The sequence below is a fragment of the Mesoplodon bidens genome (assembly GCF_964165515.1).
Source record: "Mesoplodon bidens genome assembly, chromosome: 5".
In the NCBI taxonomy this organism is placed as follows: domain Eukaryota; kingdom Metazoa; phylum Chordata; class Mammalia; order Artiodactyla; family Ziphiidae; genus Mesoplodon; species Mesoplodon bidens.
Genome location: NC_138161.1, coordinates 141307403 through 141322106, shown reverse-complemented (window position 1 = coordinate 141322106; position 14704 = coordinate 141307403). Strand labels below are relative to the sequence as shown.

General features: G+C 38.9%; 1 protein-coding gene across 5 annotated transcripts in view; it reads left to right on the top strand.

Moving 5' to 3' along the window:
• Positions 1-14704, top strand: part of ARMC8 (armadillo repeat containing 8) — a 104380-nt gene that overhangs the window by 6023 nt on the left and 83653 nt on the right. For 4 of the 5 annotated variants that reach the window (XM_081235823.1, XM_081235825.1, XM_081235822.1 and 1 more), the window contains exon 2: positions 13916-13992. The exons of the other annotated variant lie outside the window; for it this stretch is intronic. In XM_081235823.1, the coding sequence (XP_081091949.1) occupies positions 13916-13992 (77 nt within the window). The remainder of the gene's footprint in view (positions 1-13915; positions 13993-14704) is intronic. 5 annotated transcript variants of the gene reach the window in all.

Genomic DNA, 14704 nt, shown 5'->3' with positions numbered 1-14704 from the left:
TTCATAAACTCAGAAGAATAAAGAGTTAGCTACATTCTCTGGCATATTCATAAAACAGTTATTGGGGGAGGGGGAATGATGAGATGGTGTTATGCTTTCTATTAAAAATGAGAAGTTATGGTCCAGTGGGAAGAGTTTCCAGCCTGTAGAATCTATTAATATTTGGAGATCTTTACCACCTGCAAAATGATTAGAGAACCCATGATTCTTCTGTTTCTGGAGTGTTTTAAGAATTTATTAGGCTTTCAAAAAGTTGTAAGACGTGACTGATTGGATAAGGGGAATGAGGGAAAGGAAAGAGTCATAATAATGATCAAGCATGATTGACAAGATTTTTAGTTTTATATCTGGGTGGCATTCTCTACTGAGACCGTGAGGATTAGGAGCTGAACATGTTAGAGGAGTAAGGAGGAAAAATGAGTTTCATTTTGGACATGCTGAGTTTGAAGTGTTTTCTGGGAATTCATTTAGAGGTGTCCAGTAGGCAGCTGGATATTCTGGAATGTTTTCCACACCACCAAGCAATTCTCTAGTTCTCTGTGGATACTAGCTGGGTGTCCTACAATTTAACTCAATTCTGACACTATTTACTTGGAGATAGTGTCAGATTCCACAGGTTAAGTCCTGCAAGACTGCCCCCACTTCAGACAGCAGTTGCAAGTCCAGGTTGTTCTCCTGTCCTCTGACCAGTTATAAATCAGGGGTTCCCACTGCTCCCTCCTCAAATTCAGTCATTTGTCAGAATGGTTCACAAAGGTCAGCAAAACATTTATCTTATAAAAGATACAGATGTACAGCCAGGTGAAGAAGTACATAGGGCAAGATCCAGAAAGGTCCCAAGTGCAGGAACTTCTGTCCATGTGGAACTGGGGTGCACCACCCTCCTGGCAGGTGGATCCATTCACTTACCTGGAAACTTAATCACATTTTATTCAGGAGTTTTTATAGAGCATTAATCTGCAGCCTCCCACTCTTCCACTTCCCAGAGGTTGGTGGATGGGACTGAAAGTTCCAGCCCTCTAATCACTTCGTCTTTTGGGTAACCAGTCCCATCTTGAGGCTATCTAGGGGCCCCAGCCTAATCGTTCATTAGCAAAACTCTTGAAAGATGTTCCTCATGAATAAGTAAAGACATTAGTGTCACCCAGGAAATTTCAAGTGTTTCAGGACCTCTGTGCCAGGAACTGGGAGAAAGACCAAATATATTTATTAAAGCACAGATATAAAGGTCTAGTGCTTAAACCTGGGGAGATGATTATTATTGGGAGTCATCAGCACATTGACCGAGTTCTTAACCTTTTAAGGGTAAGAGGCTCAACACCATCTTCCCCAGAAAAACATGCATCTGCCTAAAGAATCACATCATTTCAAGGGGCTCATAGATTCCCTGAAACCCACACATAGATCTTGAGTTAACAGTTCCTATTCTTTATTCATTCCAAAGTCAGTCACAAAAACATAGAGCAAAATTTAAAACTCAGTTTCAGTCATTTTGGAATGGTAAACATTGTAACAACAAGGTTTTAAAACTCACGTAAGGTATCATATGGGGGATTTGGCTCTGAAGAACTGTAATCTTTTGCCCAGATTATGCCAGTGATCTCCCCCAAGGTGTACTGTATGTGCAGAAAGGGCTTTGTGTAGCAGATGGTGTAGCAGGCCTGGGGGGCAGAGCTAGGTGAGAGATCTAAGCCGGGACAAGGTAAGGCACTCGTGGATCTGGGCATAGGCGACGTGGAATAGACAGAAAGTACAAGTGGCCCGTGATACTGGCATAACACTCACAGGCCCCAAGGTGGATGATGGGTCAGGCAGATCCTGAGTGGTACTGTGGTCGGAAAGCTAATGCACCAGTTGCTGGAAGTGACGGGCTGAGTATGAGTCAAGCACCATGGATAGCTCTGAGGCAAGGGTGTTTACTGCCTCTAAGAATCTGAAGAAAATAAAGCCTTTAAAAAAAATCAGAAGGCAGCTAGCCTGTCTGGACTGTACCAGCTCTGAGGTGTACCAGGAAAGATGGTACCCTGCATCTCAAAGTCATTACATGATTGCAGTCTTGAAGAATAATTTAAACTATTCTTATGGTCAAGGACAACATCACACCTGTGTCTGAATAGCCTCACTCTGTTATGTCAGGATTAAGAAGTAGGCATTTGAATGCATCCTAGTGGATTTTCTGGGCTATCTTATCATTTTGGAAGGCATCTAAATGAACCTTTGCCAACCCAGAGAATACCTCAATCTTTATAAAACTCCTCACAATCCTTGTCACTCTAATGTCCCATATTAGGTTTTTGCTCCCTTGGACTTCCAGATTCTGCTATTTTGCACCATAAATCCTTACATTGTCCACTTAATCTGTCCAGAGAGATCTCTTGTTGGTCCTCAGTCTTCAGACATTCTTGTCTACGTTGAACAGTAAATGAATAGAATTTAATAGTGAGAAAGAACCTTACAAATCATCTAGACCCATATAGCTCTTTGTGATTTGTACCATACTTTAAAAGGATAAACATTGCAGTACCTGATTAGAAAGAAGCATGAATGCTAAATTGCTTCCAGTTCTTGAGACCACCTAAGCATCTTTATAGCATGTTGATACGATATACAAGGGCTATAATAATATTTTATTACATTAAAAACTCAGTATTGTGCTCTGGTTTTCCTATTATGAAAAAAAAATCCCCCTTTGTGTAAATAAAGTTATGGAATCTTTGCCTGAAAGAAGCCTTCAGATAATCTTTAGTTTGTCCTTGTCTGTTTTTTATTGATGAAAACTGAGAACCAGAGAGACTGACCTGTCCACTGTCATATACTATTGTCTATGAAGTGTTGTAGTCAGATTTCCAGACACATAGAGGAAAAATTTGTGTGCACAGCCTTACATTTTAGAATTTTATTTTCAAACTTTATATGAGTACTGATTTATTTGCTACTTATTTTAAAATAAGTTCTCTTAACATGTAAAATCTGATTTTCAGTCTTAATTACTTACTGAGAGGTCAGGGCTGCTTCTTATCCAAGTAGATTAAGTTTAAAATTATATATTTCAGTATTTTCATAATTGTGTTTATGAGATTGAAACATTATATTCTAGGAATTTTGGTTGTCATAAGTATGTTACATTCTGCACCGATGGGACCCAGCCAAACTGAAGTGCCATTTTATAAACTTCCCAAAGTTGCTAGAGACTGCAGAAAAGCAGGGCTTTGGTGAATTTTGGGAGGAAGGATGCTGCAAACCTCTAGAATCACCAAAGAATGAATCCTATAATTTTTTTTAAAAATGTAAAGATAAAAATAGTTTAAAAAATACTATGTGATGGGTCTGCCAAAATTGAATGAGAATCTGATTGAATCCTAATGGGGCCAGAAGTTTACTAGAATACAAAAAAGTAAAAGAAAAGAAAAATATCCACAAAATTTGGGTTTACTTAGGCGTTTTCTTCTCATTTTTCTTCCTTTTGGAGGCAAGTAGGAATTTTTTAATACATAGGGAGGGCGTGATAGCCATCTGCAAGGAAAAGGTCAGTCTTTGTTATATTATCCTCTTTTGTATTGTTCCAGAGGGAGGTAGTTTTTTTTTTCCCCTCAAAGTTAGGAAAAACTTCTCTAGTTCCTGGACTTTAAATTGAATAATTGTGAATCTGTGACTGATGTAAGCGGTACAGGTATTTAGCATTTCAGAACATTGTCCGAGTGACAGTCGGAAGCATTTGTTTGGACTGAGAGTTGGAGGCATCAGAAAATCAAATCTTGGTTTCAGATTGTTTGGGATGGAGAAGAGGTTCTGGAGCTCCCAGCTGACTGGAATGTTAAGAGCTGTTGCAGTTAGTGGTTCTCAACTCTGCTAGACTCCACACCCCCTTCGTAAAACGTATTTTGAAGCACCTCCTTGGCTCTCCTGGAGTGAAATTCATAGATAACTGCTCTTACATGTAAATTTTTAAGAGTTGGCATAATGCCTCAGCTGTGTTAAGGGAGAAAGAGCAGGAAACTAATTTGTATTATTTAAATGTGTAAATACTCAGATACTAGAAAGAAGTAATAAAATAGTGATATATTTACAAATAAGGGTAGTTTAGCTGTAAATATGACTGCTGTAAGACAGAGTGATAGAGGTATGATGTGATGGTTACTTAAATACAATAAGTGATACTGTTTTTGATGTGATTTTTCTAAAATGAACAACTTTTGATAAAGTTCCTAACAAGACAAAGTACACCCTTTCCTATATTCATATGGGAGTTGCATTCTTGGAAAATGGTATAGTAAAATGATACGAAACACAGTTTTGGTTTATATGTAAAATGGAGTTAGATTCTAGGCTCAGGTAATTAAAGTTTATTTTCCTACATGACTGCATAGTGGAAAGTCTTTTCGGGTGTGGGCCTGTTGTCCCACTCACTGCAGGGCATCTAGCATCCTTAGCCCTTGCCCACTAGATATCAATAGCACCTATTGTCATTTTGACAACCCAGAATCACTTCCATAGATTTAAAGAATGTATCTTAGGCAGTAGTGCTGTCCCTGTTTAGAACTACTGAGATGCTGAGCGTATGGGGTTCTCTGAGGGGGGATGTATTAGTACACTTCCCTCTTTCTCTCCTGCACTTCTCCCTCCCTGCAGCTTGTGCAGTGTATAGTAAAAGGAGATGGAAATAAAATGTGCTATTAAACATTTCCCGCCATAGCATGTATAGCCCTATAATATTCTATATCGTTTATTGCTTTTTATCTTTCTCCCCTTGCTGAAATGTAAGCCCTGCAAAGTTGGGCTTTTTTGGTTCTTGCCTAGAACAGTGCCTGCATAGCTGTCTAAATATTTGTTGACTGAATTAAAGAGTACAACTTGAGCTTTGTTTTGTATTCCCAAGTGTATACTACATCACTATAATACTAAATTGCGTTTCTCAAACACACCACATTGCTTCAGAACTCTTTTGCGTGTGCTGTGCTCTCTGCCTAGAGCCCTTATCTTTTTTTTCCTCCCCATTTCACCTAGCAAAATAATACTGGTCTTTCAGATTAATCATCCTTGCTGCTTAGATACCACCTCCCATTCCACCCCTAACTTCAGTTAATTGTATCTTCAGCTTTCTTTTTATCTTGTGTTCACTTTTATGGTTACACTTAGCCTGTGTTAGAAGTGACAACTGTAACTTACCTATCTGTTTCCTTTCTGTGCTGTGAATGAGTTGAGGGTAAGGGACTCTATCTTAACTCTGTTACCAGCACCTAGTAAATTAAATATATTCATATGTTGAATTTCAGCATAAAATAGGTTTTAAACTGAAGCTTTATAGAGCTCAAACGTTTTGTTTTTTGGGGTTGTGCTCCTTTCATCTCTTCCCTAAACCAGGATTTTCCCTGACAATGCTGAATGATCAACATTATGAACAGTTTTATCTTGAAGTTCCTAGTAGTTTGTGGAATAATTGACACATGAAATTTTGATTAATATGGCAACAACTAGTTTAAACATTAATTTCTCAGGGGTCAGAATTCCCCAATGAGATTTGTAATATTTCAATTTCTAAAGAACACATGAATTAAATGAGAAAATAGATATGAAAATACTTTGTAAACTGTAACATACTAAACAAGTGTCAGGTATTATAAAAATATTTGTATTCTGTCTACCTTTTCTTTCTGATTTGGTGTATGGGAACGAGAACACTATAAATTGATTATTCCTTGCGACTTCCCTGGCAGTACAGTGGTTAAGACTCCACGCTTCCACTGCAGAGGGCACAGGTTCGATCCCTGGTCAGGGAACCAAGATCCCTCATGCCAAGGTGCAGCCAAAAAAAAAAAAAAACAATTACTCCTTGAACTACATATTGGTATTCGTAACTGTGATTTTATATTGTCTGAGTCCATGGTTACACCTACAGTTATAATGAAAGTTAGTAATAAAAAGTGCACTAAGGATTACCTTACATATTTTTAACAGTTATTTTAAATCTCAAGTAATGAAAGTTTAGATTTTTAAGGTCAGCATTCAAATGCATATTTATTTTTTACTAAGTACTTAGCTTGGTCTGAGAAAAAGGCTGCTATCAGGTGAGGAAAGGTATGTCTGAATAATTAGGCTTTAATCATGAATATGATTATAAATAACTGAGAAGAGCATTAGTACATTTGTTAAGGCAATTATATTTTTTATACAAAAATAGGCTTTTCCTGAAATCAGTGTTTATATGGTTCATTTACAGTTTACAGGGGTTTTTCTTGTGTGTTATCTCATTTGATCCACACTCTGAGCTATGTGGTAACGTTACCATTTTTTACTTGAAGAAACAGTCTCAAAATTTTATTTTTGCCCTATGTCCCAAAGCTACCAAGTGGTAGAAGTAGGCTTCAAACCCATCTTCTGATGCCAAGTCATATATTCTTTCTACCATTCAATGCCTGAATGTGGTAGAATTAAAGAACATACTATTTTAATGAAATCCACATAGAGCAAGATTTTAATGAAATAATAGTTTGATACTTTCTTATTAACACTTAAACCCTCACTCTTCATTGTCTAATAAACCCATTGTTTCACTTCAGGTTTTAGAACTTCAGCTGAACACATTTACTTCTTCTATTCTTTGAGTTAAATCCCATTCGTGGCAAGTCTGGGACTTAATAATTTGGCATTCAGAACCTTTCCCCAAGAATTTTTTTCAAAAGGCAGGGTTTTAATTCACCCCAATCATGTGCAGTTTATTCAGAAGGGCAATTAGAGATTGTTCTAGTTTGCTTTTTCAGTATGTCTGACCAGTTTTCTGAGCTATCTCTAAGTTTTTCCTCTTTTCTTCTGTGCCACTAAAGAGGAATAAAAGGTAGGGCGAGCATATAAGCCCGGTTTGTCTCCAACACTCTTCATTTATGTGTGTTATTCTGTGACAAGTATTAGTAGTGCCCTCTTTCAGTCTTAAAATTATCCTGGTTTGGATGATAAATTTGAAGGTATATTCATTTATTGTCTGTTTATTGTTATGTAACAAATTATTTAGCTGCTTAAAACAACATTTATTATCTCACAGTTTCTGTAGCTCAGGAATTCAGACGTGGCTTAGCTAATGCCTCTGCCCCAGAGTTCCTTGTAAGGTTGCAGTCAGGGTGTCAACAGGAGGCATGTTTCAAGGCTCAGTTGCGGGAGAATCCATTTCCAAGCTCACTCACAGGATTATTGGCAGCATTTAGTTCCATGTGGGCTGTTGAAATGAGGGCCTCAATCCCTTGCTGACTCTTGGCCAGGGGCTCCCCTTAGTTCCATGCCATGTGGGGCTCTCCATAGGGCAACTTACAACGTGGAAGCTGGCTTTTGACCGAGGGAGGGAGAGACAGACAGACAGACAGACACAGACATGGACACAAGAGAGAGGGAGAGCTCTGCAGTGACATCCTATCACCTCCACTGCTTTCTGCTTGCTAGAATCAAGTCACTATGACCAGTCTTCACTCAAGGGGAGACATCACAAATGGTCACCCTACTAAAAGGGAAATTGCTTCCACATAATAGTTCTCCACAGTGGAATGCAACTCATTACCTGTTTCTGTTTTCCTTCAAGAAGAAATTTGCTACAAGCTTCTCTTCTTTCTTTAATGTTTAGTACCTGTTCATACATATGTACATTCAGCTCTGCTAAATTCTAAATACTAATTCACAAATTTGGTGTGTACGAACTTTCTGCTTGAAGGGATTCCTGTACATTTTTACATAATATAATTTGGAGGGATGCTATTAAGCGTAAAAATGTAACAGGTTTTTAATCTATACATTTGTGGTAGCTTCTGCAGCTTTGAATGGGTACAGTAAGTTTAGAGCTAGGTTTCGAGGGCTTTCTAGGTCATTTGTTTGAAGCCTTGTGCCAAAAGGCAGAGGTCATAGTGTGACCCTGGCTGCTCTCCTTCATGGGCACAGACTGTACCCTGAGCTTTAGCTGGCTGCTTGGCACATTCACTGGATCGGTTGGGAGGATGGAGGATCACTGTGTACAATCCCTTCCAGCTCCCGGAAGCTACCGAGTAATTTAAAAGGGTATTAGTGTTTTGAAGTGAGCGTGAAGCCACGTCTTGAAAGGACAGATCGATCATCAGACACTCTCTTAACCTTTTGGCCTCTGTGGGCAGGAGGGAGGAAGAAACTCCAGTGTTTGTCCTATTTCAGGGGTAAATTAGTGCCTAGATCAAACTGTCCCTCCCCAACATCCACACTGTTGTTGGCAAGAGTGAAGAAGCCCCCAAATCCCCTTCCCCGCCACCTGCCCCATTATTACAGCCTCATTCCTCTTTCCCTTGAGGTCATCAGGATTGAGCTCTTTATCTCTGCTTACATTAGCTACCACAAGAAGCCCAGGACTCTAGGGTCCTTCCTCATGCCCATGTGTCTCTGTCCATTTACTTTTCTACCCAGACCACTTGCCTCTCTCCCGCTCCTTTCACTGGGTTTTTGTTATCCTCACCGTCTTGTCTGAACATTTCCTTCATCTTTTTGTTTAGACTGAAACCAGGCTTTTCACCTCTTGACACCCTTTTCCTCAGCTTTCTCCTGCAGTCTTCTCAGCTGGTGGCTCTTTTTCTTCCCATATCCCTCATATCTCTAGGCCTAGAAGTGGAGACAGAGAATTGCTCCTCATTGCTCTTTCCAGACCCCTCTCTTCCCTTTTCTCTAAACATTCCAGCTCTGAATCTCATCAGACTCTACCTTGTAGTCATCTGTAGATCCCCTGGATCATTCCCCCTCATTTCTTTAAGATTTTAGCTCCTAGCTCATGTTCACTTTTTCTAGCACTATTTCTGTGATAACTTATGGAAATTTCATTACCTATGTAGACAATTTTTCTTAAACTCTAGACTTCCCCAATGATCGTATCCTCTGTGTTCCCTTGAGGTGTTTGTCCCCCATGGTTATTTCCTAGACCTTGACCTTACCAATAACTAAAACCCCTTCATAATCTCAATTTTACACATTCTGGTCACCACCTTCTGTCCTCCCAGACCACTCCTTCTACGACCTGAACACCTACAAGCCTTCGTCAATCGCCCTGTTACCTGCATTTCATTAATTCTACCGCTTTTTCATTGGTCTTCAATAGGCCTGTCATTATAATCTCAACTTTGCATACACCCTCGACTCAGCTGACCCATTCCTTTGGCTTTGTCATCCTTGCCTGGTGAAATTCCAGCTCTGGTTAAATCTAACTCTATTATTCATGTCTACTTCTGTATATTTTAATGTAGCTGGAGAAAAACACAGCCATGCTGACTGGTCTCACTTTAAATTCATAATCATGAACCTCAAGAAGGTTAGTGCTGCCTGGCAGTCCTGGTATATTTAATGGCCCATGCTGTGTTTTATTTCTTCTGTTCTTCACTCTCGCACCCAACCCCACAATTTTAACTTTCAGAAAATAGAGATAATCAGAGAGAATGTCCACAAGCTCTCATCACCGTATCCACCTACTTTATTGCCTCTGGCTGTTGTATTTTGCATGTTCTACTTGGTCAGTAAATCCACTTCCCTCTCATTTATTATGAACGTTGTTCCAGAAGTTCTCCCCCTACCCCAGTGCAGCATGTTTTTCTTTATCAAAACAAAACAAAAATTTCCGTTGATGAATAAGTATGCTTTAATTTATTCCGTCTTTTTTAAAAAAAGCTCTCCTGACTTCGCTTGTCCCTCTAGCTCTCACTCTCTTCCTTCACTCCCCTTTACCACGAAACTCCTTGAAAGAGCTGTCTGTGTGTACTTTCTCTAACTCCTCTTCTCCCATTCTCTCTTAAACCCTCGCCAAGCAGGCTTTGACACCACCACTCAGCCCACACTGTTGTTGTCAAGATCACTGATGACCTTCGTGTTCCTAAGTCTAATGGTCAGGTCTTAGTTATTGTCTTCTGCCACACATCCGTAGCATTTGGCATATTTGATTACTCCTTCCTTGTAACCTTACCCTATCTGGCTTCTCAGATTTCCTCCCACCATACTGGCTGCTTGTTCAGGTGCTCCAGCGTTCAGGCTTCAGGCCTTGCCTTATCATGGTTATTCCCTAAGTGAACTTACCCGATGTATAATCTGTCAACTCCGTAATTTGTATCTCCCACCCACAACTCTCTCCTGAACTCTAGAGACATTCAGCTGCTACCTTGGCATTCTCACTTGGGTGGCTGAGAAAAGTCTCAGTCCTAACGTGTCCAGAACTGAACTTTTGATCTTCTCGCTCAAACCTGCATCTCCCACAGTCTTCCTCATCTCATTAACTGGCAACTCAGTCTGACTTCCTGGGTGCTCAGGCAGAAACTTTAAGTGTTATCCTTGGCTCCTCCTCTGTCCCTTCACACTCCACATCTACTCTAACAGCATATGCGGTTTGCTGGTCACTTCAGCTTTACCCTTCATCAGGAGCCTGAGTGACGCTTACTACCTGCAGAACTCTTGCCCTGGTCCAGGCTTCCGTCATCTCTGCACGGACAGCATTTCTGATCATTGAAGAGCCTCCTCCCTAGTCTCCCTGCTTTGTTCCCGAGCCCCCTCCCCACATTTGTCTGCTTCTAAAGTTGCAACCAGAGCAGTCCTTTTGGAACAAGTCAGTTCATCTCTCTACTCTCTCAGAACTCTCTGATGGCTTCCCAACTCACACCCGAAAACTAAAAATCCTTACAACGACCAACAAGGCTCTATACCAGTGTTGTCCAGTGGAAAAATAATGCCAGCCACATATGTAATTAAAAATTTTCCAGCAACCATGCTAGACAAGTAAAAAGAAAACATGAAATTAATTTCAATGTGTCTAATTTAAACCAGTATATCCAAATATTATTTCAACATGTAATCAGTGTAAGGAATTATCAGTGAAATGGTTTTACATTTTTATATCAAATCTTCAAAAATCTGGTGTGTATTTTACACAATTTTGATACCAAATTTTGGTTGCAAATACCTGATGTGTATTTTGATTGGAAATACTTGATCAGTATTTGGGTTTCATGAAATTTACAGTTGAAAGTAAATTTACATACCTAAGTAATTGGAAACATTCTTAGAAGTTTTCTAATAACTGAATCCAATATTGGTTTTTAAATTTTAATTTTAATTAAAGTTAAAAAATTTAAAGTTCAGTTTCTAGCCACATTGCAAATGCCCAATAGCCATATGAGACTAGTGGCTATCATATTGGACACCGCGGCTCTTTACCATCTGGCCACTCTTCTCTGACCTCATCTCCTACTGTTTTCTCCTTTGCTCATTCTGCTCCAGCTGTAATGACCTCCTGTTCTTTGATCCCAGCAGACACTTAACATTTCAGAGCCTTTGCATTTGTTGTTCTCTTTGCTTAAAAAGCTTTGCTCCCAGGTAGCTGCATGACTTACTCCTTGACCTTTTTCAGGTCTTTGCTCAAGTGTCACCTTTTAAAGAAATTATCTCTGACCAACTTATTTAATATCTGTACCAATTGCCTTCTCTCTCAAAGTCTTATATTTCCAGGCTGCCTTTTGGAAGACGGGAGAAGAGGGCTGAAAGGGGAGAGACGGCCTGATCTACGAAGGAAAGCAGTGAAATAGGAGAAATGTCCCATACAAACAACTAAGTGGATTTGTTAAGCAAAAACATAAGAGTAACATCAGATTGAACAAGTGACTATATGCTCTCAGCTTGCTGCTACCTAGGCAGCTCAGAGGACCAGTTTTTGTACATAGGACTGACCCCTTGTAAGCTCTTTCAGTGCACTCTCCTGCCTTCACATCCTCCTGTACTTTCTTTGGCACCCAGCATAGAACTTTGACCAGAAGCCAATCTGAAAACTTCAATTATTGGCTGCCCATTGATGAGCCTTTTGTGTTTTATATTCTGTGGTTGCCTTTCTACCTCCCTCCCTTCTTTTTCAGTGCCAGCATCTGGTATACTTGCTGATGGCATTTGTGCGTTGGCTTCACATGCCTTATGGCTGTGGTTGTGACCCTGATTCTTTCCTTGTCTGTTCTTACGCACTCTTATTCATTTTCCAAAACCAACTCCTCTAAGAAGTTTTCACTATGTATTCTTTGTTTTATATTCTAGTAGGGAATATAAAAATGTAAACACAGTTACAATAGATTATGAATTCTTGAGGGGAGAGACCATGCCTTACTTTTTTTTTTTTTTTTTGGCCTTTAATGCCTTCCTCAATGCCTTGCGTATAGTAGGTATGCAGTGCTTGTTAAATTGAATGAACCAGGCATAGAGCAGTAGAGTTGCTATTAATGGGAGAAATTTATGTTGTTTAAAATAAGGTCTTAAACCCAAGTACCTTTTTAAAAACCACATTGAGAGGCAAGAGATGTAGAGCTGTGGGAGAGTGTGTGCAGAGAAACAGTAAAATCAAAATCTTTCCTTACATAGGAGGGAGTCTAAGAGTCTGAAGTTCTCAGAACTTACCATGTTGGAAAGTCAGGAAAGCACATGTGCTCAAATGGAGTGAGAAGACATACCTGTTTGTATTATAGGAATACTGTTTTCAGTTTTACTCTGGATTCTGCTCTTGTGTATATTATTTCTTGATATATTTGTACAGTTGTTTGCATCCCTACTTAACATTTGACAGTCTGACATCTGGGGAAAGATCAGCCCTCATTTGTTAACCAGGGGATTCAGAGAGATAATTAAGAGTCCTTCTAACTCTGTGATTCTGTTATTTTGGGGAAACCAGACCCCGTTAGCAAGTACTTAATGGTACCCTAGTAGGCACAAGAATTTTCATCAGTTTGGCTTATTTGCTGCCAGTTTGTTCTTTATAAATGGAGTATGTATTAAAAGTGGGTACTTGAGTTGCCTACAAGGGTATTTTGGTTGCAAGCTCATAATGTGAAAATACACTTTGATTTTGGATTAGCTATATTGTCAGGAAATTTGAGTTTATAGAATTTTTTCCAGAGTTATTTTTGGAGATTCAGAATTTTAAGCTGGCACTGTGTCTTGGCAGTTCACTCTTTTCTGATCAGGGGTTCTGGGTAAACTGGAAAAGTATTTCTTCCTCTCTATAATAATTTATTGCTAATGGGTCATAGTACATGAGCAGCATATTCCAGCAGGCATCAGAAAGAAACAGGAAGGGACAAAAATTCTTTTTATCTGGTTCTTAAACATGCTCTTTGTTTTAAATAATGTTAAGTATTGAAAATTCAATATAAAAAATAAGTATGCCCCCCAAATAAGTATTACAAGAAATAACATAATAGTGCAAACCCCAAAATACAAATAAAAGGAGGTAAGTGTCTCCCCTGCTCTTCATATTCTGACTCTCCCTCTTCTGCCCAGCTTTAGCCAGTTCAGACTGGGTAGCTCTTTTGGACCTGATAAATCACCCTAATTTTAAATTTTTTTTCCCTCACAGAAAGTATGACAACTCCTTTATATTCGTTTTTATTTTTTGCATATGTCTGCTTCCTAGCAGAATAGCTCTCCTCTGCATCACTCTGAGAGTCTTCCTCTTGCACCAAGACTACCCTTCATAAACTGTTAATGAAGTCCTTACCCTTTTTTCCTTGCTGAGAATCAGATTTTCCCTCCCTTTAGTGGGTATAAACAGAAGCAACATTCCTATGTTTTTTTCTTATGTAGGTGACATCCAACAGTTAATTAAGAAACTTAGCTTGCTTCTCAATACTTAACGCCCAGTTCTTCCATCGGCAGAGCTTGCAGGGCTCACTGCAGAGGTCCCCCTGTCTAGTTATGTTTTTAGTGAGGACCGGGTATCTCTTCTCCATCTTATGTTTTATCTTGTCACAAGATCTTCTCAGATAGATTTAATATAATAAGTATTTATAAAAATTCTAATGCTTCTACCTTAAGTTAGATTATATAGCTGTTTGATGTTATGGGTGATAACTGTGAATTTGTGATTTGCATGGCTTCAGATGTCATAATTTTTCCCCCCACTTTCTAGGAAGTAACAGCTAGCAGTCGCCACTATGTTGACAGGCTATTTGACCCTGATCCCCAGAAAGTTCTACAAGGTGTCATGTAAGTAGTATGTATTTAAGAGTCTATCAAAAAGTCTTGTTTGTTTCATGTTTGAATCTGTCAAGTATTATAATTCTGAAAATGCAGGGTTGTAACTTTTTTCTTCTGTTTCGGAAAGACCCCTTGACATTCATGACTTTTAATATGGTACTGTAAAGAATTGTCTCTTGGATAGTTAACTGACGTGGTTAGCTTCATTTTTTGTAGAATACTTGTTTTACATTTTAAAAAACGTTTACTTTGGAGAATGCTTTTGTGACTTTAATATCCAGCAAAAGCAAGAGAGTAAAATTGATTATCTTTGATAATCGGAAAGGGGGTGGGAGAATAGGTCACCAGGGTTTTGGGCTTTTTGTTTTGCTTCGTTTTTGGTTAACTCATTGACTGTCTCTAAGGTTTGAATTTCCTAGTGATGTTTTAAATATAAGAATTTAGAAAGCAGTCATTAGAAAATTTAAATAAACTTTTTTTTCCACATTTTAAATAAACTCTTTATAACCTAAATGCCCTTCTTTTCTCCACAATTGCCTCATGTTTAATGAGAGGAAATATTTTTAAGCAACATACCCGAGGTGATTATTCTTAAAAAAAATTAAGTGAGACAAGTGCAATAAGATTGCAAATGATTGAAAGATGAATTCTCTCTCCTAAGAGCCGATTTTCATGCTCTTATCACATTACTTGTAAGAAAGAAGGTCTAGCCTGAGACGAC